General features: G+C 57.9%; 1 protein-coding gene across 8 annotated transcripts in view; it reads left to right on the forward strand.

The window, feature by feature from the left end:
- Positions 1–26,646, forward strand: part of MYO18A (myosin XVIIIA) — a 100,273-nt gene that overhangs the window by 64,320 nt on the left and 9,307 nt on the right. For 7 of the 8 annotated variants that reach the window (XM_065910296.1, XM_065910291.1, XM_065910295.1 and 4 more), the window contains 24 exons: positions 120–279; positions 533–719; positions 1,063–1,309; positions 3,271–3,380; positions 6,751–6,816; positions 10,212–10,340; positions 11,057–11,200; positions 11,563–11,652; positions 11,797–11,916; positions 12,117–12,228; positions 12,772–12,899; positions 13,214–13,368; positions 15,119–15,242; positions 15,330–15,530; positions 16,093–16,203; positions 16,984–17,088; positions 17,356–17,502; positions 17,861–17,974; positions 19,577–19,693; positions 19,862–19,945; positions 20,378–20,515; positions 22,525–22,710; positions 23,093–23,232; positions 24,018–24,062. In XM_065910296.1, the coding sequence (XP_065766368.1) occupies positions 120–279; positions 533–719; positions 1,063–1,309; positions 3,271–3,380; positions 6,751–6,816; positions 10,212–10,340; positions 11,057–11,200; positions 11,563–11,652; positions 11,797–11,916; positions 12,117–12,228; positions 12,772–12,899; positions 13,214–13,368; positions 15,119–15,242; positions 15,330–15,530; positions 16,093–16,203; positions 16,984–17,088; positions 17,356–17,502; positions 17,861–17,974; positions 19,577–19,693; positions 19,862–19,945; positions 20,378–20,515; positions 22,525–22,710; positions 23,093–23,232; positions 24,018–24,062 (3,160 nt within the window). The remainder of the gene's footprint in view (positions 1–119; positions 280–532; positions 720–1,062; positions 1,310–3,270; positions 3,381–6,750; positions 6,817–10,211; positions 10,341–11,056; positions 11,201–11,562; positions 11,653–11,796; positions 11,917–12,116; positions 12,229–12,771; positions 12,900–13,213; positions 13,369–15,118; positions 15,243–15,329; positions 15,531–16,092; positions 16,204–16,983; positions 17,089–17,355; positions 17,503–17,860; positions 17,975–19,576; positions 19,694–19,861; positions 19,946–20,377; positions 20,516–22,524; positions 22,711–23,092; positions 23,233–24,017; positions 24,063–26,646) is intronic. The other variant, XM_065910297.1, reaches the window with a different exon arrangement.

A 26,646-nucleotide genomic window follows, 5' to 3' on the forward strand; every position in this document is an offset into this window, starting at 1 on the left:
ATATATGGGTCCAACTGGCCTTGCCCGGGATGGGGCTGACTGAGTCCACGGTCTTTGGGGTGGAGGGGGGGCTGGGCCCTGATGATCTGAACCTTGCTTCTCCCCCGGACCCAAACCAGGCCAGAGCCCCCTCCTCCGCAGCAGCAAATCGCACCATTTCCTCCTGGGCCACAGCCACTGTACCAACTGGGTGGAGTACAACACGGCGGGCTGGCTGAGCTACACCAAGCAGAACCCGGCCGCCCAGAACGCCCCCCGGCTGCTACAGGACTCCCAGAAGTAAGGGCGCCACTGGCTCTCCGCGCCCGTTTTCTCTTCTTGCTGTTTGAGGACTTCCTCTGCAGTGTCTCTGTCGGATGAGGGAGGGGAGGGGGAAGGCCCTCCATCCCCCCACACACCCAGATAACCTGGACCCTGGCCACAGTCATGTGGGGGTGGTGGGGCGTCCTAGGAGCTGCGAGAAGGGGCAGCCGGCCTCTACGGGCTCCATGAATGAGACCCTTCCCCTCCTTGGCCTCCCCTCCCCCGGCAGAAAAATTATCAGCAACCTGTTTCTGGGCCGGGCGGGCGGCGCCACTGTGCTCTCAGGCTCCATCGCAGGCCTGGAGGGCGGCTCGCAGCTGGCGCTGCGCCGGGCCACCAGCATGCGGAAGACCTTCACCACCGGGATGGCAGCGGTCAAGAAGAAGTCCCTGTGCATCCAGATTAAGCTGCAGGTGGTGAGTGTGCCCGCGGGGGCCCCGGGGCACTTCCGGAACGCTGGCAGGCGGCCGGGGGTCTCCTGGGCACACAGGTCACCCGCGCCCGCTCAGCACCCCACTTGCCTCTGTCGCGGCTCGCGGGGGTGGGATGGGGCGCGCGGTCCTTGCTCAGTGTTGCCGCCTGTGAGTGGTCTCTGGGGCCTGGTAGGGACAGGCTTGTCCAGACTGGGCAGTGTCCTGGCCGGGGAAGGGAGGGGGCCCCCTGCCATCCTGCCCAGAGTCGCGATGCTGGCGCCCCGGTCCCCGCCTCCTGGCTCGCGCTGTCGGCGCCCACTGAGGGCCGATCCTTCCACTTCGGCAGGACGCCCTTATTGACACCGTGAAGAAGTCCAAACTGCATTTCGTGCACTGCTTCCTGCCGGTGGCGGAGGGCTGGGCCGGGGAGCCCCGCTCCGCCGCCTCCCGCAGAGTCAGCAGCAGCAGCGAGCTGGACCTGCCCCCGGGAGAGCACTGCGAGGCCAGCGGCCTCTTGCCGCTGGACGTGCCGCTGCTGCGGGCCCAGCTCCGGGGCTCCCGCCTGCTCGACGCCATGCGCATGTACCGCCAAGGTGGGGCCCTCCCTCCCAGAGCAGCCCCTGCCCCTCCCCACCGCTCCAACAGGGACCCCCCCCCCCGCGGGGTCTTGAGGGGAGCTGCTCCCCTCCCGTCTCCCACCAGCCTTGACCTCGCTCTTCTCTGTCACTGCCTCCTCTGGCGTCTCTCCTTGCAGCTCTCCAGCCTGCTGATCTCCTTTCTCTCCCACAGTCCAGCCCTCTGCATCCCCGCCCCACCACAGGCCCTGTCCCCTCAGCTGTCTCCTTCCCCTCCCCTGGCCTGGGCAGGTCAGCTCTGCCCACAGCTGACCCAGCGTTCTACTGGAGCAGCTGTCTGTAAGAAGGGGCCAGTGAGAAATGAGGTGCTCACTCTTTCTGAAGAACTTGAAATTCCCAAAAAAGATCAGATAGACCCTTTCTATGGACCAATCCAGAAGAGGGGGCCAGAGAGGATGATAATAATAGTAGTTAACATCCTTAGTGCTTTTATAGTATACCAGATGCTATGCTAAACATACCACACAGATTAACTCATGTAATCCTCACAACAGCCTCAGGAGATGTAGGTACTAGTATCATCCCCAGAGGAGGCAGCTGAGGCTCAGAGAGGGTGAGTAGCTTTCCCTAGGTTACACAGCTCATGAATGGCAGAGCAGATCTGACCTAAGCAGACCAGCTTCCACTTAGCGTTTCGTTTGCCCGAGACGTTATGAGTTACCAGGTTTCTGCCCTTTTCCCCTTAGCTGGAGGAGCAGGCAGGCTCCCACCCACCAACAGCCAGGTCTCCTGGAGGCACCCCCAGGGGCACCGTCACTTTTCCTTAGCAGCCAGAGCCAGGAAACGGGCTCCCTGCCCTGCTGAAAATAAATCATCGATCTGTCCCCACGTCTTGATATGGAGTTGGTGTTTATTATTTCAAAACCAGATTGTTACCGCTCTGAACCAAAATCAATGTGCTTTACTCAAACAAGCAGGTCGATGCGGCCAGTGGCGGCAGGCCCCCCTCCCCTCCCCCAGCCCCCAGCCCCCATCGATAGCACTGATGATTAATTAAGATGCCAGGCGTCCGGACCTGCTATCCCAGCCCATCAATTTAATTGCAATTCAGATACAATCAATAGCTCACTTTGTCTTGGCCCCTCAGCGGCCCCCGCCTCCTGTTTCAATTATCAGGCACATGCATCAGCCCTTCTCTCAGTTGGAGGGTTTCCCAGAGCAGCTCCGGCTGCCGTGGCAGAGACAGCCCCCGACGGGCTGCTGGGAGCCCTGGTTTGGAATCCAGGGCTGCCCTCAGCTGCTCCTTGGGGCCTTGAGCAAGCCTGTCCCTCCACCTCGCGGGCCTCAGTTTCCACATCTGGAGGATGAGTTCTTTCTGGCTCTAAGACTTCTTTTTTGGTTTGAGATTCTGTTGGAGTAGGTCTCTTGGTCCTCTGCTGTGGGCTCTGGGGTCCTCCGGGTGACTTGGGGTAACCTGTCTCTGGTCTCCATCCTGACCTTGCTCCAGCCTTTAAGCCCAGGTGGTAGCGGATCTCTGCTAGAGCCGACACTCTTTAGGGAAAGGGAATCTACGAAGCTTTCTGGTCACCTGGCCTGGGGCCCACAGTCAGAATAGGGGCAGGAGGGGTGCCCTTTCTGATACCTGCCTCAGGGAACCGAGGAAAGGAAGAGAACGTTTTACTGAACATTCAACAAGTGAGCCGAGCTTGTTTCTCCATGTTTTCTCCTGTAAGCACTGTGACTGCAGGATAAGTGGGAGGGCTCCCCATTTAGAGATGAGGAAACTGAGGCTCAGAGAGGTTGAGTGACTCATCCAAGGTCACGTGATAGGAAGAGCTAGGGCAGGATTCCAGCCCCAAGCACTTGCACTTTTCCTCTCTGCTACTCTGTGATGCCCTCATTTTATGAAGTCCTCAAGACATCGTTCCCTGGGAGCAGACGAGGCTGATGGGCCTGGCTCCGGGCTCCTGTCTCCCCAGGTTACCCTGACCACATGGTGTTTTCCGAGTTCCGCCGCCGCTTTGACGTCCTGGCCCCGCACCTGACCAAGAAGCACGGGCGCAACTACATCGTGGTGGATGAAAGGCGGGTAGGTCTGGGCCCCCACGGCCCCACCGGACCCTCCTGCCCCTGCTCAGACCCCTCTGAGCCAGCTGCCCTCCCTTGCCGAGAGACAGCCAGGCTGGGCCTTGCTCAGGTGCCTGGTTTGTGCCAACCAAGGCCCGGGTGGGCACTTGGCAACGGGCTTGGCCGGTGGAGGGAAGGCAGCCCGGGAAATGGACTGCAGGAATCACAGAAGAGCCACCTGCTCTCAAGGCCCGAGGTGAGGGTATCTGCTCTCTGCTGAGCCAGACAGTCACCCAAGAGCCTCCCAGGGGGGCAGATTAGAACTAGCATTTTGGATGCCCCACCGGTAGCACCCGGGCCCCTCAGCCTTGACCTCTACATCAGGGACCAGTCCCTCCAGCAGGAAGCTGCCCAGGGGTGAGGCAGGCATCCCTCCCAGGAGAAAGGTTGACGTGGCAGCACCTCCCTGGTGCAGGGTGAGCCTCGGGCTCCCGGGGCGGGCCCTTGTCAGCCAGGTCGGTGACTTCCTGCCGCACCAAGGGATGTCTTCCTGCCATTCTTGGCTGTCACACTGATCCCCAGAGGCAGCTCCTCAGAGAGGCGAAGGACTCCTTGAGCAGAGGAATCCTGTGCTGTGCCCTGACCTCAGGCACAGCCTGACTCGGAAGCCATCTCAGGCCTTAGGATGGCTTTCCTACAAGGGAGCCTGCTATGGCAGATGGGGCAGGACCCCCACACCTCCTGCTGCCCCCCTGAGTCACAGAACCACACTGATGGAGCCTCAGAGACCCTCTCTCCACCCTGTCCATCCGGAACCTGCCAGTGTCCAGGGTGACCTCGGCGTGGATGTGGGTGACCTTGGCATGGATGTAGATGACCCGAGCCACGCCCCCTTCTCTCTGACCCTTGACCTCCATTCCCACCTCCCCCTCAGGACTACACCCAGCACCTCATCATCCCTGGAAGTGCTCTGCTTCTGAAATCTCTGACCACACCCTCCTGTCTGTACGGCTCATTGCCTCTCCCTCTCAGGACACCCGCTCTGTGACTCCATCGAGACTTCTCATTTCTCAGCCCCACTCCATTTTCTCTGCTCTGTCCATCCCTTCCTGACTTCCCTTCCTCTTCCTCTCAGCCTGGACGCCGTGGTCCAATTGGTTTTCCACCCTCAGCTCCTCAGTCTCCCAGAGCATCTGCCCTGCCCAGCCCTCTCCCTGAAGGGCCACCTTTGGGCGTTAAACCATCCTTGGATTGGAGCTCCCAAAGGGCTGTGGGAGAAAGTGACACAACTGTGGGGACTGGAATTCCTCTAGATCCATGATCTCTGGTTTTCCATGTGCTCCATCCTTACCTGGCTTCTATTCCGAGCTCCTTTGCTATTCCATTCTCTGTCTTTCCCCTCGAATCCTCCCCTACTGCATCTTCCCAGCAATTGACCTTGCCTCCAAACCCTAATACAGATCGGGGTTCCAACCTCCTCTGGGCCCTGTGCACTCCTCTCCGGGTGTCCCCTCCTCCCCCGCCCTCCTGTCTGGGTGCGGGAGGGGCACCTCTCATCCAGTCCCTTCCTCCTGGGCTTCGGAACCCATTCCCTCTGGTCTCTCTGGAGAGCTGCTCCATCAGCACCATGTCTTCCTGTCTCCTGTCCCTTCCAACTCTCCTTCCCCGCCGGCTCCTTTTTCTGAGTGAAGTAGTCCACAGATGTTACGTTCAGAAGGGAACCTCCATCAACCCTCCCTGGTGCCCTGGGCCATCAACATTGACTTCCCTCCTGCCGTTCATCCTTCCCCCCGGTTCCCACCCCAAGGACACCCGGGACGGGCTTGTCCTCCCAAGCCCTCCATGTTGCCAGAGCTCAGGGCACATTTCAGTGCTTCTCGCCAGCGCGTGACAGCCCTGCTCTTTCTGAAGCATTCTCTGCCCAGTTTCTTTGCTGCTGCTCCTGGTTTTGCCCTTGCCTCCCTCCTCTCTTTCTCAGTCCCTCTGAGCTTCCCTTCGCCCACGTGCCCCTGAAGTAAAGGTCCCTCTCTTCTTTAAGACTCTGTCCTTGACCATATCTGTTTTCTATGCAACACCCTCTTCCTAGGCAACCTCATTCACACCCATCACTTCAATTACCGCATATATATCGATGACTCCCAGATCAATACCTCTAGCCCAGGCTTCTCTCCCGCTCCAGACATGCGTTTCTGTTTAGCTGCTTTCTAACTCTTCTACCTGGTTGCCTTGTTGCATCCCAAACTCAGCATGCTCAGACCAAACTGATTATGTGCTAAGTCATGTCTGACTCTCTGCGACCCCATGGCTGTAGCCCGCCAGGCTCCTTTGTCTCAGGAATTCTCTAGGCAAGTGGGTTGCTATTCCCTTCTCCAGGGGATCTTCTCAACCCATGGATCGAACTGGGGTCTCCTGCATTGCAGGCAGGCTCTTTACCACTGAGCCGCCAGGGAGGCCACCAGAGACGGAGAATGGAACCATTATCTACTTACTATGCGAGTCAGAAGCCTCCGTGTGTCCCTAGCTTCCTCTCTCTCATCTACCTCTCCCCCGCATTGAGCAAGGCTCTGTCTTTTTTTTTTTTTTTTTTTGGCCACACCCCGTGGCATGTGAGATCTTAGTTCCTGAACTCAGGATTGAATCCTGCATTGGAAACGTGGAGTCTTAACCACTGGACTACCAGGGGTCTCTAAGCTCCATCTTAACATCTCTTGCATCTCCCCCTCCTCTTCTCCCTTTGGGTCAGGCTCTAGTCTTCTCTCCTACGTATTTCTGCCTAAGGGGTCCATGCATCCTCCACTTATGGGCCAGTGAGATTTCTGTAAAGAGCAAACCTGACCACGCCCCTCCCAGGGAGAGAACCTCCAGGGGCTCAGAGCACACAGTCTCTGGTCTTTTAGCCCCTGCCCTCCTCTCCACCTGCCCCTTAACTGCTGCCCACCCCTCTCCAGTTATTCTGAACCACCTGGAGTTTCCTCAGTGCTTCCCACTGACTGTCTTATGCTTCCAGGCCTTCGCGCCTGCTTGTCCCTCTGCCTGAAATGCCCTCGCCCCTACTTTGTCTGGCTAATCCTTACTTGTAGCTAAAGACAGCGCAAGCAACACCTCCTCCGGGTGCCTTCCACAGTCCCCTTCTCTGGCTTAGATGCCTCCTCCTCTGTGCATTTCATCAGTTTTCCTGTCTGGCTCCCCAACAAGATAGCTTTGTTCCTCTTGCAGTCATCTTTATATCCCCAGAATCCAACAGAGCCTGGTGCTGCAGAAGCCACCGAAAGTGCTTGTTGAACACATAGTAGACTGAGCAGAGAATGAGAAGGGCTGAGTGACTGGGTGAAGCCCCGCATGGAGGCGGGGAGTCTCCGGGTGGGCTTCCTGACAGAGGCGTCTCTTTGCAGGCGGTGGAGGAGCTGCTAGAGTCCTTGGACCTGGAGAAGAGCAGCTGCTGCATGGGCCTGAGCCGGGTGAGTTGACCCTGCAGGAAGGCAGCCGGGCCCGCAGTCTCTGGTCACCCTTGTCTGGATGGCTGGTCCTCCCCTCCTGCTCTCCCTGCTCAGTCCAACTTCTGGAGTCTCCTGGGGCCCCTGCTGGGTCTTGCCTCCCAGCCCCTCACCCCAGCTGCTTTGGGGCTGTGCTTCCTCTCAAGTGGCTTCCCTGGTGACTCAGATGATAAAGGATATGCCTGCAATGCAGGATACCCAGGGTTGATCTCTGGGTCCGGAAGATCCCCTGGAAAAGGGAATAGCAACCCACTCCAGGATTCTTGCCTGGAGAATCCCATGGACAGAGGATCCTGGGGGGCTACAGTCCATGGGGTCGCAAAGAGTCAGACATAACTGATTGACACTATTGCTACAACTGCTTCTTTTCAAGCTGCCCCCTTCAGGGCTGGGGGCCAGGAAGTTAGATGCTCCAGCTGCAGCAAACTTGACTCTGCTTTCCTGTCAATAAATGGCTTGCTCAGTGCCAGGAACACCTCTGTGATGTCAGGAGGGAGTGGGTCGGAAGGTAGTCCTGAGTCGGCCTGAGTCCTGGCGTGGGGAATGGGGAAGACAGAAGGGAGAGCTGGGAGAGGCGGAAAGCGTGTCTTCGTTGCTGAGCTGTCCAGGGTTGCAGAGAGGAAGCAGGGCTCTGTGAGTCTGTGCCGCCGCCGCCTGCCCACAGGCCGGGTTCCTCACCTGATTGGAACGCACATAAAAGGCAGGCGTGCCCGGCCCTGAGTGCCAGTCGGCCGCATCACTCCACCCCAGAGGGCCAGCCGGGTGTCCCTCCCTCGGGGCCGGGAGCCTGCGTGTCCCCCAGCCGAGATTGGGAGGCTGACAGACAGCATCCACGGACGTGCTCCAAGGGCCGAGGTGGGCAGAGACCAGTGGGGAGCCCCCGGGAGGGTTCTGGACTGTCCATCTGTCCGCAGAGAGGGAGGGAACTCGTGGGGAGAGTGAGGTGGAAGGGGATGCTTGCAGAAAAGGCTCGCGCTCTGCTTCTCGGCTCTCTTCTCCCTGCTCTGTGTTCTGAGTCGTGGTTTTGATTCCTACCGCCCCCTCCCTCCTTCCCTCTTTTGCCGGGAATCCCTTTCCTGTCTTCCTGTCTTTGGCTCTGCTGTCCCTGGTTTTTCCTTTTTCTTTGGGTCCTGGCTGTCCCTGCTGGTCTGTGTTCCTTGGTTTCGGGCTCTGCTATTTCCTGCTTCTTTGCTGGTTCTCTCTGCCTCCTGTGGGCCCGCCCTCTTCCGTGTTGTCGCTCTGATTTTGTTCTCTGCTGTGTCTGGCTCCTTCCTCTCCTCCTCCCCACCTCTCTCTATGCTCTTCTTCCCTGGGAAGCCTGAAGTCAGGTTTTTTTCACTGCAGCCTCTTGGTCTTTCTCTGGGTGGGGTCCCGTCCCTCTGGCAGACTGAGCTGCTGGCTAGCCTTGGGGGGCTGGCACCGTCTCCAAGGCATGTCTTGGGTAGAAGAGGGCCTGTCCAGGCTGGTCCTCTTCCCAGCTGCCGTCTCTGTCTCTCGGCATCGTCCCAGGCGCCTGCTGAAGCCGGTGAGCCCCACAGCCCATTCACCCTCAGAGCAGAATTAGGGGCAAAGTCAGATGCTTGCTGACATCTGGTTTGAAAGAGAAATTTCCGGGTTTCTAGGCTGCAGTTGGGCTTCCCTAGTGGCTCAGCGGTGAAAGATCCCCCTGCAGTGCAGGAGCCACAGGAGATCCAGGTTTGATCCCTGGGTCAGGAAGATCCCCTGGAGGAGGGCATGGCAACCCACTCCAATATTCTTGCCTGGAGAATCCCATGGACAGAGCAGCCTGGCAGGTACAGTCCATGGGGTTGCAAAGAGTTGGAGACGGCTGAGTGACTTAGCACGCACGCACACAGGCTGTGGTGGTGAACAAGGATCCACTGTGTGTTTGTCACATTGTTCCAGAGGAAATGGGGTCTCCATCTGAGCCCACAGGTGGCTGGGAGTGGAGCTCAGGCAAGGAAGTTTGGGGGTCTGAGAGCATCCCTGACTTTGTTTGTAAAATATGAATGGGTGGGTATGTCTGGGGGAGGAGATGGCCCTGAGATTTCACCTAATACCCAAAGAGATTCAACTGCATAAAGGACAACTGTCAAGAGAGGCTCACTGCTCTCGACTCTACACCACCCTTTCTCGTCTCCGTGTGTTTCTGGGCCATTCTCCATCCCCCTCCCTGGCACCTCGCTGCTGCTGCCTGCTCAGACAGCTGCGCGCTGACCACTAGCACGTTGGCCTTCTCCCTCCAGGGACCTGGGTCTTCCCCAGCCGCTGTGGAATCTCAGGCTCCCGCGCTGTGGGACACGGAGGCTCAGGGAGGGCTGAGACCCATGGGAGATGCCCGGCGCTCAGCCCCATGTGTTGTGGAGGACTGAGCGACTTTCTCCCAGGCCAGCCCCACGGGACTCAGTTCCTGCCAGGAGGCAAAACGTTCCCAGCAGAAAGCGTGGCCGTCTCCCCGCTCCTTCCTTGGAGGGAAGCCTGGGGACACCATACCTATCGGTGCTGTTTCCTATGGAGTTCATGTCTTCTCTTTGCCCCCCGAAAGCAAATATTCTGTCTCTGGGCACGGTGGTGATGGCCTGTACTTCCACGGCCCTTGCCCTCTCTGAGGATACCAGAGTCCTGTTTTTTTCACCTGACCATTCCCCCTCTTCTTCTTCTCTTAGCACAGAGAATTTTACCCAGGCCCAGCTCAGGGCAGAGAAGGGTGAGAGGAAAGGCCAGGTGTGGGGGTGCCCAGCTGGTTCCTCTCACATCTGCCCTCCTGCCCCCAAACCTGTATGACAGGTCCCTCGCCTGGGCCAACCCCTGCCCACCCCACCGGTTTTTTCACGAGGTGAAACCTGGGTGTGGGGGTGGGTGTTGGCACATGAAAGAGGAGACGGTCTGAAATGAAAGTGACTGGGGAGGGTGCAGAGAGGGGCCCCCTCTCTGCACACCTCCCCCTTCTCTGCACACCGCTGCCTGCTCTTTTGCCTCTTCCACACGTACACCGTCCCCTGATCCCAGGCGGCTGGAGCCTGTGGTTGGGCCTGTGGTGGCCGCGGGCACAGGGGCGTGGGTGGCCCTGGGGACGAAGCCACCAGAGGTGTCGTGGGGCATCCATGGCGCGTCCTTCTTGTCCCAGATGACTTCTCTCTGGCCTCCGTCTCCTTCCTCTCTTTCCCACATTGCTCCTCCCTCCCAGGCCTCCCCAGCCGCCAGCCCTCCTCCGCCTTAGACACGAGGGTTTTAGGCTCTCCCCAGGCCAAAGGCCACGCCCTGGGTCCACTGGTTTTCTGTGCTAGCTGCTCATTTCTCCGCCCAGCTGCCCCCTGCCTCTCTCCTTCCCCCCCTTCACCTGGCCCGTGTCTCCACAGGTGTTCTTCCGAGCGGGCACCTTGGCGCGGTTGGAGGAGCAGCGAGATGAACAGACCAGCCGGAACCTAACCCTGTTCCAGGCGGCCTGCAGGGGCTACCTGGCCCGCCAGCACTTCAAGAAGAAGAAGGTGCTGCTCCAGGGACAGCCTGGTCCCCTTCCCCAGCCTATCTGGGCAGCGCTGAGCTCCGGGTGTAGGGGTGGGACTGGGAGAGGCATTCCCGTGAGGCAAGAGGCCGTTCATGGGGTTGTGAGTTATCCTTACCTGGGGGAGAAGAGGCAGGACCTCCCAGGGGCACCCTGGGCCAGGGCAGGGGATGGGCAGCCCCCCTGTGCCAGCCAGAGTGCTCATGTGCCTGGTGATGAGATCGTGTGGCCTGGTCCGAGGCTGGGTGGTGGGGAGCAGGGCCCAGGCAAAGGTGGGCTAGGGATCACAGGCTGCTCCATGAAGATTAAGGAGCTGTGTCAGCGACTCCTTTTCTTATTAGCAAGTCCATAAAACAGCCAGCACCGCCGCCTCTTGTGTTTCAGCAAGATTAGGTTTTATAGCACATCTAGGCCGGCGTGCTGGAAATAATCAGGCAGCAAATAAAGCAGACGAAATTATTCCTAATGACGGCGGATCGGTTAGCGCCCAGCCCGGTGCTCCCGGGGCCACACTCTCTGCCGCCCACTCTCTGAGGGTCGGAGGGAGGCTGGGGGCAAGGGGTGGCTCAGGGAGTGTTTGACTCGGGGTGGGTCTGGTGGCCAGAGGGGCAGCCCCAGAGCCTGGGGCTGGTGGCGGGGACCATCCTGGCTGGACTTGGGACTGACAGCCTGCTGTGCGCCACTCCCACCCCAACTTAGATCCAGGACCTGGCCATTCGCTGCGTGCAGAAGAACATCAAGAAGAACAAAGGGGTGAAGGACTGGCCCTGGTGGAAGCTCTTCACCACCGTGAGACCCCTCATCGAGGTCCAGCTGTCGGAAGAGCAGATCCGGAACAAAGACGTACGGAACAGCCCGGGGAGGGGAGGGCTGAACTTCATCCACGTGGGCCAGAGTTTTGCCAACTTGTCCTGGGCTCCCCAGTGCTCCTTTGTTTAGTCCACAGAGCGGGTGTCCTTGAGCCATGCCTAGCAAACAGAAGACGTCCCTCTAGGGAGCCCCCGGGTATCTTCTTAGGATAAAACCTCAGGTGTCCGCAGCCCATGGGGAGGGGTCTAGGGAGGGAGCCCCAGGCAGGCGGTGGCTTCCAGTTCCCTCGTGTCGTGGCCTGAGCTTCACCAGCTTGGTTCACCCCAGGGGTGCAGATCCCACCCCAGTGTTTCCCAGGGGCTCTGGCTCACTTTGCCCTCCTTCCCGCGCCCTAGGAGGAGATTCAGCAGCTGAAGAGCAAGCTCGAGAAAGTGGAGAAGGAGCGGAACGAGCTGCGGCTCAGCAGTGACCGGCTGGAGACCCGGGTGAGTGAGTGATTCCCAGCACCAGACAGACTGACCCCCCTCTGCAGGGTGCCTAGCCCAGAAGGCGCCCCCCCCCCACCACCACTGTTCCAGCTGAGTGAGGCAGTCGGTTCAACGGGTGGTGACTCCCTCCCCCAACCCCAGATCTCAGAGCTGACATCGGAGCTGACGGATGAACGTAACACAGGAGAGTCCGCCTCCCAGCTGCTGGACGCAGAGACCGCGGAGAGGCTCCGGGCTGAGAAGGAGATGAAGGAGCTGCAGGTAAGGGCAGGGCCAAGCTAGCAGCTGCCATACATGCTAGTGCCTGTCCACTCCCCCTAGGATAGGTGGCATCTTTGCCACCAGCCCAGCACCCCTGTCTGCCCTGGGTAAGCTTGTGACTGTGGTCTGTGTGGTTCAGGGGCGCGGGCGGTACTGAGTGAGGGGGTGGGGCAGCACAGCACGTAACCGCCTCTCTGCAGACCCAGTACGATGCACTGAAGAAGAAAATGGAGGTGATGGAAATGGAGGTGATGGAGGCCCGTCTCATCCGGGCAGCTGAGATCAACGGGGAAGTGGCTGATGGTGACACAGGTGGGTCAGAGGCCGGAGGACTTGGCAGTGGCCTGAGTGGCGAGTTCTGAGGCCCACCCCTGGATAACCACACCCCTTGTCTCCTGTCTGTAGAGCTGTTATAAGGCTGTGTGAAATAAATTGATGAGAAAGTAGAGGTGCCAATAAGTGCAGGGGATTATCATGGAGGGAGGTAACAATGGCAACCCACTCCAGTATTCTTGCCTGGAGAATCACATGGACAGAGGAGCCTGGCAGGCCACAGTCCATGGGGTCGCATGAGTTGGACATGACATGGTGACTAAACCACCACAACAACCATGATAATGAAAATGTTTGAGGACCACGTTCTGGCGGTCCTTGGGAGAAGACAGCACACGTGGCCACATCACTCTCTCTAGGCTGGCTAGTGGTTCCTTCTGCCTTGGAAAGAAGTCACCAATCCAGGGACCTTTCTGAGTCCCTCTGGCTGACTCCACCTGCTCTCCCATCCTTCGTCCCCCTCCACCCTTTCTCGGGGACTCTCAGCATCTTATTCATCCCCTGTCTGCCCCCACCCCACAGGCGGCGAGTGGCGTCTGAAGTATGAGCGAGCCGTGCGGGAGGTGGACTTCACCAAGAAACGGCTCCAGCAGGAGTTTGAGGACAAGCTGGAGGTGGAGCAGCAGAGCAAGAGGCAGCTGGAGAGGCGGGTGAGGCTGGTGCAGGGAGTGGAGACCCATGCCTGGAGGGGCGGGGAGGGGCTTGGCGCCACGTGTTGGCGTGGGGAATGGCCGGTGAGCCAGGCAGGCCCTGGGAGCACTAGGGAAGGGCTGACGTTGGATGTGAGGGACGACCAAGGGCAGACTATTGTCAGCATGTCTTAGATTCCCCGGACAACCCTGACTTCATCCTTGGTCCCCAGACCTCCCTCTCCTTCACGCACCGCCCTCTCCTCACCTCCTCCACCAGTACCTCCAGGCCTCTCGATGGGCGCTGACCCTGCACCCCCATCTCACCCGCCTAGCTCGGGGACCTGCAGGCAGATAGTGATGAGAGCCAGCGGACCCTGCAGCAGCTCAAGAAGAAGTGCCAGCGGCTGACGGCCGAGCTGCAGGACACCAAGCTGCACCTGGAGGGCCAGCAGGTCCGCAACCATGAGCTGGAGAAGAAGCAGCGGAGGTGGGTGGGTCCCCTGGCTGGGATGTAGAGGACCTCCTTGAGCAGCTCCCTGCCTCCCTCCAGGGAGGAGAGACGAGAGGGCCTGAATTTGGCAGGGGCTTTATCTGCCTGGTCCCTCGCCCTGGAATCAGAGTCAGGGTCTGACTTCTGACCTCCGAGGCGCTTGTAGACCATAGCGTTCCTAACGGCCTGCTCGGGGCTCTGCTCTTAGATGTTGCCTCCTCCATCCCTGAGTATGTGCTGTTACCCAGCCTGGGATCTGGAAGGATGGGCGTCACCCAGGACCCAGACAGGAACCACTCCATGGCGGTCCTGCCCCTTGCACCCCTGAACACCCAGCTCCCCATTCCCATGCCCCACCCCCACCCCTGTTGCCTCAGCTACACAAATACAGACTCCTGGCTAATGTCATTTAACTACCTGCCACTTCCATCTCATTATGATAATGACCCGAAGTGGCAGGGTGGGGGGACAGCCCTCGCAGGAGAAAAGTCAATCTAAATTAATTTCCCAGGCCGGGATGGGAATGGGATGCCTTTATTAGGAACAGGGAGGCACCCCCACATTCTGGGAACAGCAGGACGCTCCAGGGAGTGGGGTGGGCACCCGGATCCCCTCTGCAGAGATCGGGTTCTCAGCAGAGGCACCGGTTGCTTTTGTGAAGGGACAGCCCCACAGCCCTGGGGGTGAGGAGGGCAAGGCTGGGTCCCTCCAGGGACCTGGGGTTACCCTCGGCCTCCTGGGCTCATTGCCAAGTGAGGGGCACTAGGAAAGCCTTATATTCCTCCCTCCCAGGGCTCTGACTCTCTGCTCTCCTGGTTCTTATCTGTACCCACACCCTCCCTTTTACCTAGAGGCAGGCACCCTTGGGGCCCCCCTCGGAGCACCCCATGACAGTGCCAGCTCGACCTAGTTACTATCTTGCTGCACTCCCCGCTGGGCAACTTATTGAGTTTCAGCAGGCCTGGAGTTTTCTTACTTTTTTTTTTCTTGACGTGGGGTTGGGATGGGAGTGAGCTCGTCAGTTTTCGACAGGGACAGGAACCCGATTAGCTATTCCGGGAAGGTGTTAAGAGGAATTTCAGCAATTTGCTCCTTGTTTGGAGTCACTGGGCAGGAGATGGAAGGCTAGGAAGTGGAGGAACAAAGGAGGGGCCCCCTACCCCAGCCGTGGCCCGTGTTCCCCCTTGAAGCATGCTGCTAGCTGGGCACAGGGGGATGGGGCCTCCAGCCCAGGGTGGGGTGTCCTGGGGTGATGGGGTGCTGCTGGGACAGGTAGGCCTGGGTAGAAGCTGGGGCCCAGAGGTGGCGCAGCAGCCAGTTGCTCTGTCTAGGGCTGTAGAAAGTGAGTGAGATGAGGCAGGATGTTCATTTCCACCCCTTCTGACACCCCTTCTGCCTTCACCCTGGTCCCTCTTCCTATCCTTTGATCTGTTGAAAGAGAAAAGGCTGAGATTTAACGCCAGAGGAGAGTCTGTCCACTTCTTCCCTGGAAGCAGTCTGTGGGTCCCTTTTAGGCTCTCTCGATGAAATGCTCCCCCACCCCTTAATCCCAGACCAGGTTGCTCATCAGGGCCCTGGTGGCCTGACCCGTCACCTCTCTGCGCGGGCCCCAAGTTCAGGCAGCATGAGTCCTCCCGTCTTGCACCCTGTCCGGGTCTGTGGCACCACTTCCTGGCCACCTCCGGGTGCTGGAGGCCCGGACTCTTCCTTTATCTGATGGAGCCGCCATGGCCACGCTCCCTGGCAGGTTCGACAGCGAACTCTCACAGGCACACGAGGAGGCTCAGCGAGAGAAGCTGCAGCGGGAGAAACTACAGCGGGAGAAGGACATGCTCCTCGCCGAGGCCTTTAGCCTGAAGCAGCAAATGGAGGTGCGTGGGGCTGCCCGCCATCTGCACCTCCCCCCGCCCCAGGCTCGGGCCCACCCAGGACCAGCCTCATCTTCTCTTTCTCTCCAGGAAAAAGACATGGACATCGCAGGATTCACCCAGAAGGTTGTGTCACTGGAGGCCGAGCTCCAGGACATTTCTTCCCAAGAGTCCAAGGATGAAGCCTCTCTGGCCAAGGTCAAGAAGCAGCTCCGAGACCTGGAGGCCAAGGCCAAGGATCAGGAGGAAGAGCTGGACGAGCAGGCGGGGACCATCCAGATGCTGGAGCAGGTGCTGAGGGCTGGGCCAAGGGAGGCAGCACCGTCCTCTCTGCAGCCCCGGGGTGCGGGCCAGAGGAGGACAAGATCCCGAATCCAATCGGTCATCGCTTCTCTTATTCACAAAGTACTGAGGGGGCATCTGATCTGTGCCAGCCACAGTGTGAAGATAATTAAGCTTTTTCACGGCACTTTCCACGAGAACAGATCTTAATTGAGCTCCACTGGTGAGGGGCTCAGGAGGCAGGGCAGCTGGAAGGCCGTGAGCCCGCCCAGCCTGCCACTGAGCCACCGTGTCAGTCCAGGCAGCTAGAGCCCGGAGGCCAAGTGGAAAAGCGGCAGGATTGCCCCCACGCCCAGCAGCCTTCCCTGGGCCTGTGCCAGGCCTCTAGTAAAGGAGTTCAGTTTCTCTGGAGAAGCCAGCTGCCACCAGAGCAAGGTGGGAGCACAGGGAACTGGTGGCAGAGATGTTCCCTGCTCCCAAGCCCGGGGAGAGCGGCCGATCGAGGTGCGGTGGGGAGGGGTCGGGGTACTGCCGGGGAAGAAACCCAGCCCTTACTCCCACCCACCTGCAGGCCAAGCTGCGACTCGAGATGGAGATGGAGCGGATGAGGCAGACCCATTCCAAGGAGATGGAGAATCGGGATGAGGAGGTGGAGGAGGCCCGGCAGTCGTGTCAGAAGAAGGTAAACCAGTTGGCTCTGACCCGTCCGGTAGAAACACTGGCTCCCCCATCAGTGCGTTACAGTAAGAACTTTTCTAGATATAAACTATTATGTATAGGATGCATAAACACTAAGATCTTACCATATAGTGCAGGGAGCTATATTCAATATCCTGTGATAAATCATAATGGAGAGGAACATTTTTTTAAAAAGAATGTCTGTATGTATATAACGAAATCACTTTGCCGTACAGCAGAGATTGGCCCAACATTGCAGATTAACTATATTTCAGTTAAAAAACAAATCTAAAGTAAATGCTTTTCTGTTTTCTTTATCTCTGTTGTCATTCAGTCGCTCAGTCGTGTCTGACTCTTTGCGACCCCGTGGACTGCAGCACGCCAGGCTTCCCCGTCCTTCACTATATTCCATTGCTATTCAGGACTGGGAAGCTCTGCTTGGGATCCTGGCGTTGGCCAGGATGTGTGCTGCTCTGAGGGTCCGTAGAGAGGCCCAGGTCCTTGGGGAGCTAACACCCCCCACTTTCTGTGCCAAGCTGCAGGCAGAAAGGCTCTGGAACAAGAGCTCCCACCTGGGCCTGCGCCGCTGCTCGTGGCCTGCCATCCCTCCCCTTCCTCCCAGGCTGCTCTGAAACACTGGAAACTTTGAGTTCAGGGTCTGCCCCTCCAGGTCATCCATCCTCAGCCCCCGCCCCACTCTTATCCCACGGGCATGGGGGGGTCCAGCAGGGAAGGGGCTGCCTGGCACCTGACTCTGAAGGGACCCATGGGCCCCTGTTTGCAGTTAAAGCAAATGGAAGTACAGCTTGAGGAGGAGTACGAGGATAAGCAGAAGGTGCTGCGGGAGAAGCGGGAGCTGGAGAGCAAGCTGGCCACACTCAGTGACCAGGTGAGCAGAGACCGCTGGCTAGGGCGGGGAAATCCGGGAGCAGGAGGGCGCTGGGAGCTCCGTAGGGCCCTGCCATCACATGCAGGAGGGTGATTACCACCCAGGGCACACCGGGCTTTCTCACTTCAGCTGGTGTAATCCCAGCACTGCCACTGTCGTTGCTCATTAAGGCATCTCAGAGTGAGGGCAGGGCGAGGAGGGGGCTTGGGCAAGACAAGAGGAGGCCCAGGGCAGAGCCCTGAGCCCCAGCTCCTGGTGTCTATCCAGGTGAACCAACGCGACTTCGAGTCAGAGAAACGGCTCCGGAAAGACCTGAAGCGCACCAAGGCCCTGCTGGCAGACGCCCAGATCATGCTGGATCACCTGAAGAACAACGCACCCAGCAAGAGAGAGATCGCCCAGCTGAAGAACCAGGTATCCGCAGATAGGACGTCATCAGTTCCCTCTCCTTCTCGCCAGTGGTTCTTGAGTCCTTGGGAAGGAAGGTGACAGGGAAGCGGGGAGAAGCTGGACTCCTGAGGGTCAGCGTGTGCTGCAGGCATGACTGTCAAGCCCAGGGTGGTGAGGATGGCCCCGCACCTGCCACCCCATCATAGGCAGAGACCTCAGTGCACTCATAACACATCACAGCCCTGGGATCTGAAGCGAACGGAGGAGGCGGAGAGCGCCGGGGTTCCCTCTCCCCCGGGAGCCCCCTGCACAGCCTTCCTTTCCCCGGGGAGTGGCTGACATCTCTCCCTGGGGCGGGGGCGGGGGTTGGCTCTATGTTCAGTTGGAGGAGTCAGAGTTCACTTGTGCAGCCGCCGTGAAAGCGCGGAAAGCGATGGAGGTGGAGATCGAAGACCTGCACTTGCAGATCGACGACATCGCCAAGGCCAAGACAGCGGTAAGGACGCAGGGTGTGCAGGGCCAGACTCGGGGGGCTGAGGGACAATGGAGCCATGACAGTGGCTCCTTTTACCCCAAACAAGGCTCCTTCCCCAGCCCAGGACTTTCTGCAGGGAGAATAGGCCTCCACTCCTCTGCCTCTCCCCACTTAGAGGCCTGGGAGGGGGCGGCAAGATGGAAGAGGAAGCCAGCGAGGACCCATCTCCCTGTTTAACCACCTGCCTGTGGGAGCTTGGCCACAGGCCCTAACACCATAAATAAAGCAGCTAATGTGGCTGAGGGATGTAAACAGGTACCTAGAGATTAGCAGAAACACCGATAAGAGGACGGGATGACTCCGTTTCCCTCCCCTGCCCCCGGCCAGCCCCACTGACAAGCCCAAGCGGCAGCTAATTAGAGCGCTTATTTAATGCCTCCCTTTTAATTCCCCACCTCTCCCACGGCCCATCCATCGGCTGAGAGCTCATTACTGGGATGCGGCCACTGGTATACCTCTTCAGGCAGGGAACGGGGCAGGGGAGGAGGCTGGACTTGGCTCTGAGCTCCCCAGCCCCCCAGCTAGTCTCCCAGCTGCAGAGAGATGCCAGTCTCCTGGGCTTGATTTATCCCTGTGACATTTGTGCTCCTCAGCAGTTTTCAGGTGAGTAATTCAAATTCCTTAATTGTGTTAAAAAAGGCTGTTATAAAATTACCATTTTATTTAAATCCAAGTTAATAAATTTCTTGGCGGAGGCATCCCCAGCTCCCCGCAGCCCGGTAACAAGATGGATGGGGGCAGAGAAGGAGCCAACGCAGTCATTTTGGTTTGGAATTACTGGCTAATAGATTCATTCATTTCCTGAAGCTGCTGTTGGCTGTCTCTTCACCTCCCCACAGGAGTGGACTGGCCGTGGGGACTGGATGGGCGGGGAGCAGGCAGTCCCAGTGGGAGACAAGAGTCCAGGCCAGGAGAGCCTCACAGATTTGAGGGGTCCTTCCCTGGGGCCTGGAGAGGGCAGCGTGCCCAGAGGTTAAGGCCTAGTCGCTAGTGCTGGATGATGGGTCTTTTGGTTCTGCGTAGACCTTTTCTGCCTTCTTATTAGCCTCCAAAGAGCTGTGGGGAAGCAGCTGTCATTTAGCCCAGGGTTTGCTTGAGCTGGGCTTCCCAGGTGGCGCTATTGGTAAAGAACCTGCCTGCTAATCCTGGAGATATGAGAGACATGGGTTCCATCCCTAGGTTGGGAATATCCCCCGGAGGAGGGCATGGCAGTCTGCTCCAGTATTCTTGCCTGGAGAATCCCATGGACAGGGGAGCCTGGTGGGCTACAGTCCACAGACTTGCAAAGAGTTGGACACGACTGAAGTGATTTAGTGCGCGCACACACACATACACGCTGCCTAAGCTGCAAAGACAGTCCTTCCACTCAGCTCCCAGGCCCAGAGCAGGGCAGGACAGGCAGCTCCCTGAGCATCACTGGTCCTGCACACCCTCCCTCGGGTCCGCCTGGCCCCATCATTAGCTCCTCCCACTGGTGGTGGCAAAGGGAGGTTCAGTCTTCCAACCCAGGGCCATTAGTCACGCCAGGCCTGATGCTCTCGGTCTGTCTTTGCCTCTGTCCAGCTGGAGGAGCAGCTGAGCCGCCTTCAGCGTGAAAAGAATGAGATCCAGAACCGGCTGGAGGAGGATCAGGAGGACATGAACGAGCTGATGAAGAAGCACAAGGCGGCCGTGGCTCAGGTACCCCGCCCAGGAGTGCCCCGCCACCCCCTGCACAGGCACCGTCCCCTGGTCCTCCTTGTAGGTCCCCGTCACAGTGCCTGTGTGCCCTGGCCCTCCGAGTGGGGCAGAGTGGCTGGAATTTGGTGCTCATGGGAAGTCCTGCTTCGGCACTCTCTCCTTTCCCAGGCCTCCCGGGACCTGGCTCAGATGAATGATCTCCAAGCTCAACTAGAAGAAGCCAACAAAGAGAAGCAAGAGCTGCAGGAGAAGGTGGGGACCAGGATTTCCCTTGGTAGAGAGAGGGTGCCAGGGTCCCTGTTCGTGGGGACCAGCTCCCAAGCTCACAAGTTCACATGCGCTTCTTTCTGCCATCAGTCAGCATCAGTGAGTGCAAAGGCCTCGGCTTGGAGCCATGTCACCATAGCAGATGTTTTTGACTTCAACCGCCTCATTTTGCATTTCTATTCCCTCTCTGGTCCTTAGTTCTCTCCTTTCTCTCCAAAGGGCAAAATCTTTGCCAGCATGGGGTCAGGTGGGGGCTGCCCCTGTCTCAGGGACCCATCCTTCCAGCTCTCTGTGCATCCCTCCCTCCCCCAGCTTCTGGTCACCATGGTGATCCTGCCGGCAGGGAAGGGGGTATAGAGCCTGCCCCTTCCCTTCCCAGGCTCAGTTCTTTCTTCCTTTCCTGCCCCCGCCCCCCAGTTACAAGCCCTCCAGAGCCAAGTGGAGTTCCTGGAGCAGTCCATGGTGGACAAGTCCCTGGTGAGCAGGCAGGAAGCTAAGATCCGGGAGCTGGAGACACGCCTGGAGTTTGAAAGGACCCAAGTGAAGCGGCTGGAGGTGGGCACACACTTCCCCCATCCCTTCCGCAGTGGGGAAGGGCTGAGTGGCCCCGGCTGGAGCCACGCATGCTCAGCAGGGCCAGGCAGGCCTGAGGCCGCTCCTCCGAGGCCCCTGCCAAGCTGCCAGGCCAGCTGACGGGGCGGGTGCCTTCTCCCCCGCCCGCCCGGCCTGCTCTCTGGGCACCGCGGAGCCTGCCTGCTTTACATTCTGTTTCCGTGCGTGCTTTCTGCCAAGGGACCACAGCAGCTTAGCTTTTCGTCTTCATATTTTCCTCCACCGTGCGCTCCCCCCGTTGGTCCCCTCTCTGCGCTCCAGCAGGGTCATAAATATGCAGCGGATGGCGCCACTTCTTCAAGGGCTGGAGTCTGTCCTCTCATCTCACTGCTTGCTCTTTCTCTTTCCCTTTCTTATTCCCGTTTTCCGTCAATTTTCCCCACGCCTACTGTCTCTGCTTTTCTCCTTCCCTCTTCATTTTCCTCCATTTTTGCCCCATTTTTTCCCTCTCCCTCTGAGTCTGTTTTCTCCCCAATCTCATTCCCTTCGTTATCCCGAGCTATTTCTTCCTTTCTCCCCACCCCTTTTGTCCTCTCCCTCTACTTTTCATTCTCTTCCCTCTAACCCTTCTCCTTTTTCTATTCACCCCCATCTTCTCCTTCCATCCCTCCTGCCTCCTAACTATAATCTCCATCCTCCACATTTAATCCTTTCGGTTCCACTCTCCCGAAGCCTGCATGCTCCAGCACCTTTCTTTCCAGCAGAGCAGGTAGGAAGAAAGAGGCCGGCAAAATGATCTCTCTGGGTTTACAGCCTTCTCTCCCTATTTCCTTTCCTCCATCTTGAGCGTGTAAACATCATCTGAGCACTGACTGGCCTCCATGAGAAGTGTGTTCATGGTGTGGGTGCTGAGCATCCCTGCTTCCTTCCCCCTTCCCCCTGAGTCAGTGGAGCAGGAAAGAGGATGAGGATGGAACCAGGTGACCATAGGGCTGGCAATGGGCCTCGGAGAGCATTAGTACCCTTGACCTAGGAAGAAAACGTGGCTGAACCTCCTAAGACAAGGTCACAGTTCTCCAGAGAGCTAGAGAGAATTAGAGGAGGCTTAATAATAGTCCGTGCTCTGCCTTGGTAATATTCTGGTCCACAGTGTACACACAGAAGGGGTTAAGTAGGTTGCCTCAGGCCCCAAAGCTGTTACAGGGCAGAGGAGGCCGGTGGGCTGGTGGACGCAGAACAGACTGCAGCACTTGCCTCCTTTCCTCGAGGGTCCCAGTCCCTTTCCTCAGCTCTGTCTCTCATTTTGCCTTCAGCTCAGACAGGCAGTATTGTGGTTTAGATGCACAGAATGTTAAACACCTATGGCCCTTAAAGATGTAGCCTAGCACTCTAATTATTTTCAAGACATAGAGGCTAGGGGCTAAGAGCGGAGCCCCCATGACCGGTCCAAGATTAGGATCAGAGGCAGGGTGCTTCCCTCACACTGCCCCCATCTCCAGGTTGTTTTCTGCTTGGCATCCTATGGCCTTGGAGAGGAAATGTGTTCAAGTTTCTGGGGAAAGAGAGATTCATCAGGTTTAGAGGGATGGCTTTGTGTTCGGCACGTGATGACTGTTTAGTCTCTTCCTAATCCAGAATTCTCAGTAAGGTCATTTGCCTCTGAGCACAGGTTCTCACTTTTAGAGCTTCTGGGGTTAGGGTCTCTGGGGGAAGCCCTGCTGCCTGTGGAGGCTCCACACATGTCAGTGTGGACTCTAGACAGCCCTCTTCCAACCTAGGTGATGGTGGTGATAATGATGTAGCACCTTTCATCTTCCCGATGTGCTGTCACCTCCCTTACCATATTTGGTCCTTAAAAGACCCCTGGGGAATAGGCGTTATTCTCCCCCTTATACAGAAAAGCAGAGGGAGCCACCCCCAGGGCTTTAGTGGCTGCCCACCTGAGTCCGGAGCTCTGCCACACCCCACTCTCTGCCCAGCTGATGGATCTCTCTTCCCACCGCCCTGTTCAGAGCCTGGCCAGCCGGCTCAAGGAAAACATGGAGAAGCTGACTGAGGAACGGGATCAGCGCGTGGCGGCTGAGAACCGGGAGAAGGAGCAAAACAAGAGGCTGCAGCGGCAGCTCCGGGACACCAAGGAAGAGATGGGCGAGCTCGCCAGGAAGGAGGCGGAGGCGAGCCGCAAGAAACATGAACTGGTAATGCCCCCCACCCGCGAGGCTGCAGGCTGGCAGCCCTCTGAGAAGCCGCTAGACACACACTTCCCCACCCTGGGCTTGTGGAGGTGGGCTGCAAAGAAACCATGGTTTAGAGAACTGGAGGGATGAGAACGTGCCAAGAGGACAGACGGTCCACGAAGCCTGAGGGCAGGCCAGGGGCTGAGGGTGGTACCAGTCTCTGCCTCGGGCGAGGCCGGGCCCCCACAGCCCAGCCACACCAGGGCAGAGAAAGTCCTGCAGGTTCTCTGCAGCACCTACAGAGCGGCTGCGGGCCCGGAAAGATACGAAGCCAGCCTTTTCTAGGGCAGCTGGACGAGATGCCAGCCCTCTTGTGGACTGGACTGTCCCCTCTCCCTCCTAGGAAATGGATCTGGAGAGTCTGGAAGCTGCTAACCAGAGCCTGCAGGCTGATCTGAAACTAGCGTTCAAGCGCATCGGGGACCTGCAGGCTGCTATTGAGGATGAGATGGAGAGCGACGAGAACGAGGACCTCATCAACAGGTGAGGGGCCTCTGTGGCAACTGCGGCTGGTTCGGAGGCCCTCGTGACCACCTCCAGACCAGGTAGAACAGCTGTGACCTAGCTCTCCCCACCACTGAGCTGCCTGCCCACCCTCCCCTCACTGCCAAACCCCAGCACGGACCCCCATCTGGTGGCGGCTGAGGGCTGGACAGGTGGGGCTTGCGTGAGATGCCCTCCCCATGTCCTCCCCATACCCCTCCCCGGGCCTCCAAGACCTGGCTCTCCAGCTCTGCCTGTTCAAGATGAGTTATTCCCCCGTTTAGCTGCATTTCTGATGGCGCCTGCCCCACTCTGGGGAGAGCAGAGATTTAAGGGCCGTGGTGCCTTGTTACTGTGCCAGAGATTTTCTCTCATAAAACCCACCCGGGGAAAGGTTTAGGAGAGAGATTTGTGGTCTTAGGCTGAGGAGGCAGTCACGAGGCAGGCAGACCAGCAGTAGAGGTGAGTCAGGCCCTAGAGAAGCTCCCGAGGCTGCCCTGGGCAGACCCCCCTGCCCTGGGATTTGCCCCCATCCCGCGTGAAGGCTGGGGCTCCATCCTGCTCCTGGGCTGTCCAGGGAGCCTGCTTCTTTGAGGCAGGGAGATGATGCCCTAGGCAACCTCCCTCTGAGTACAGCACTGTCCCGCCTCCTGGTCTCAGCCAGCCAGAGCCTTGTCTTGCCGATAAAGGAGTGGGTCCTCGGCTGAAGGGTCCACCCTGGTTTGCCCGTTGACTTTTCTGTGTTCTTTTGGCCCCCTTGCCCACCCTTTTCTTTCTGTTTCCAGTTTGCAGGACATGGTGACAAAGTATCAGAAAAGAAAGAATAAACCGTGAGGACTGGAGCGCGCGCGCTCTCTGCCTCTCCTCGCGTGGTGTCTAACCACCCCTAACCCCGGGCTCCCGCTGTGCTGCATGTCGCATGTGGACACACAGTGACCTCCACTCCTCGAGCTAGTCTCTCACGCTAACTGGGCTGACTCTCTCCTGGGGGAGGCAGGGCGACAGGCCGTGAGGGTGCTCCGCCTGGGAGGCTCCTGGCCCCCACATCCTTGGTTGGCAGGATGGGGGCTCCATCAGAAAGGGGAGCTGTGCCTCAGTGGGTGGTCCCCACAGTCTGCCTTCCTGGGTTTCAGCCTCGCCTCCTTCAGAAACCAAGGGTAGCCACTTTCTGGCCTCTTTCTCTTGGGGGAAGATCTGGGTTGGATTTCTCCCCATCCGTGGGCTCCTTTGGAGCCTGACCTGCCTGAAAGAAGTGGGTGTGTTGCATTTTGAAAGGTCTGCCCCCTACTTTTGGAAGACGGGGTAGAAGGAGAGGAGCATCTAACAGTTACTTGTTGGGGGGAAAACAAGCAGCTGTGGATGATGGCGTGGCAGGGGGAGGGAACACAGCCAGCTGTGTTTACTGTACCCCGCCCTCCCCCCCCCATGGGCTTCCCTGGTAAGGGGGCCCCAGGCATTAGTGCCGGAGCTGTCAGTCAGGTGGGGGGAGCCCAGTAGCCCCACCCCCTTTCTGTTTCCTTCTTTCTGGGTGGGAGCCGAACAGCAGGTGCAGATGCTTGCGCCTTCAGGAGGATTAGATCGAAGTGATCCTCCGTCAGATTCAACAGGGCTGGTCTTTGGAGGTTGTTATTCCAGGGCGGCCTTGGGTTTCCACCCCTCCCCTCTCTCTTGCTGGCAGACCTCCTCCTCTGGCCAGGATGGGCTGGCGGCAGCGCAAAGGACTCCGTGAGAGCTAATGATAAATGTAATAGTGTGTAACAGTGATAGAGGGCCGCTGGAGCCCGGTTGTCACACACAATTAATATCCCCCGCCGTTCTGTCTCCGTTTGTTTGTTCCCCCGCGATTCGGCTCCCAGTTAACTAATAGCACATGAGCCTGGACATAAATTGTATTTGATGCGAGGTTTAATTCCGGCCATTTAAAATTTCAACTGCCCCCTGAGCCGGCCTGGCCCTGGAGTTTGTTTACGGGCCTGATTATTTAAGGAAAAGAAGCCAAACATCCTCTATAGGCTTGAAACTAAAGAGAAGGCAAGGGCAGGCAGGCCAGCTTCTCAACTCATTCGCTGCTCTGAATGTAAGGAGGCAAATTCGTATTCTGGGCCCGTGACTGTCTGTCCCCTGTGTGTTCCAGCTCTGCAATCCTTGGGCTGTTGGAGCTTCGAGGCCTGATAAAATGCGCATTTCAGATCACATTCTAAACTCCCGCACACATGCGCATGCACACACACCACTCATGCAGGCACACGGGGGTCTGCAGTCCTAGCCCGGTTCCTGCTGATGGTAGAGGGGTGGTGTGGGTCTTTCCCTCGGCAGCTCTGGGCCCAAGCTTCAAGTTATTGAGCGCGCGTGCTAAGGCGGGCGAAAAATAATGTTTCGATTTACTTAGAGATACAGTTGTTATTGCCATAACCTTAATGAAAGCAGTAAACAGCACAGTATTAAGGGAGATTTATACAGAAACGCTTTTAACATGTAGACATAGATTTTGCGATGCATACAGCACCTCCTTTCTAAAGGCAATCAATATGGTTATGAACGGCGGTGATAAATTACAGGCTGTGAAGCTGGAGAAGGAGGTTTTTTGCACGGGTGTATAAATCAGGAGGTATTGGCGTTCCATGGGGCCCGTGCACCACAGTAAATCTGCCGGGCTCAGACGGGGCACAGGGCTTGCATTAACGGTTTCGGGGTTGTCTACTAAACTCCTGTTTACCCGGGGCATCAGCCAGCCTAGTCTTTGTTATAATTCTGTATTTGACGGAAGCCCATAAAATACGCCTCTTTATTCCCCTCCCCATGAGTCCTGCTGTCTCACAGTCCCCAGAACAGTGTCTGGTGGTGTGGTTTCTTCTCTGTGCATGTGTGTGTGTGTGTACATGCCTGTGTGACTATTTATTCAAGAACATAATTCAGGAACGGGGCTGCTCCTGTTGACACAAATGACAGGAAATTTATATCAAGGAGAAATTCTAGCATATCCCTAGCAGGGAACATGGTGAGCAGACATTTTGCAGAATTCTAGAAACATTCTCACTCAGAAGCTGTCTCCAAGCCCTTGCTGCTTTGTGAAGAAATCTCCATGATTTCAGCATCAGAATTTGACTCCTGTGGGCTATCGAGAGGGCTCAGGTCAGCTTGGCCAATAAAAGCCTTTGGGGAGCAAGAGCCACAGGCTTCCTGAGGGAGGAAGAGGAGCTAGGAGAGACAGAGCCTTTGCCTGGGACTTCTGGGTGCACCCCCACCCTGACCTCCAGGTTCAGCTTGAATCTTAAAGCTGTGACCAGCCCCTTGGAAAATGCTGCTGCCCCCACCCTGTCCTTTCTTTGTTTCTTAAAGGCCAAGGGGAGCTTCAGAATGGATCTGGGGTACGGTCTGTAGTATCCAGGTTGGCATTGCCATCAGCCCAGGAGA

Source organism: Muntiacus reevesi, chromosome 18, assembly GCF_963930625.1.
Source record: "Muntiacus reevesi chromosome 18, mMunRee1.1, whole genome shotgun sequence".
NCBI lineage: Eukaryota > Metazoa > Chordata > Mammalia > Artiodactyla > Cervidae > Muntiacus > Muntiacus reevesi.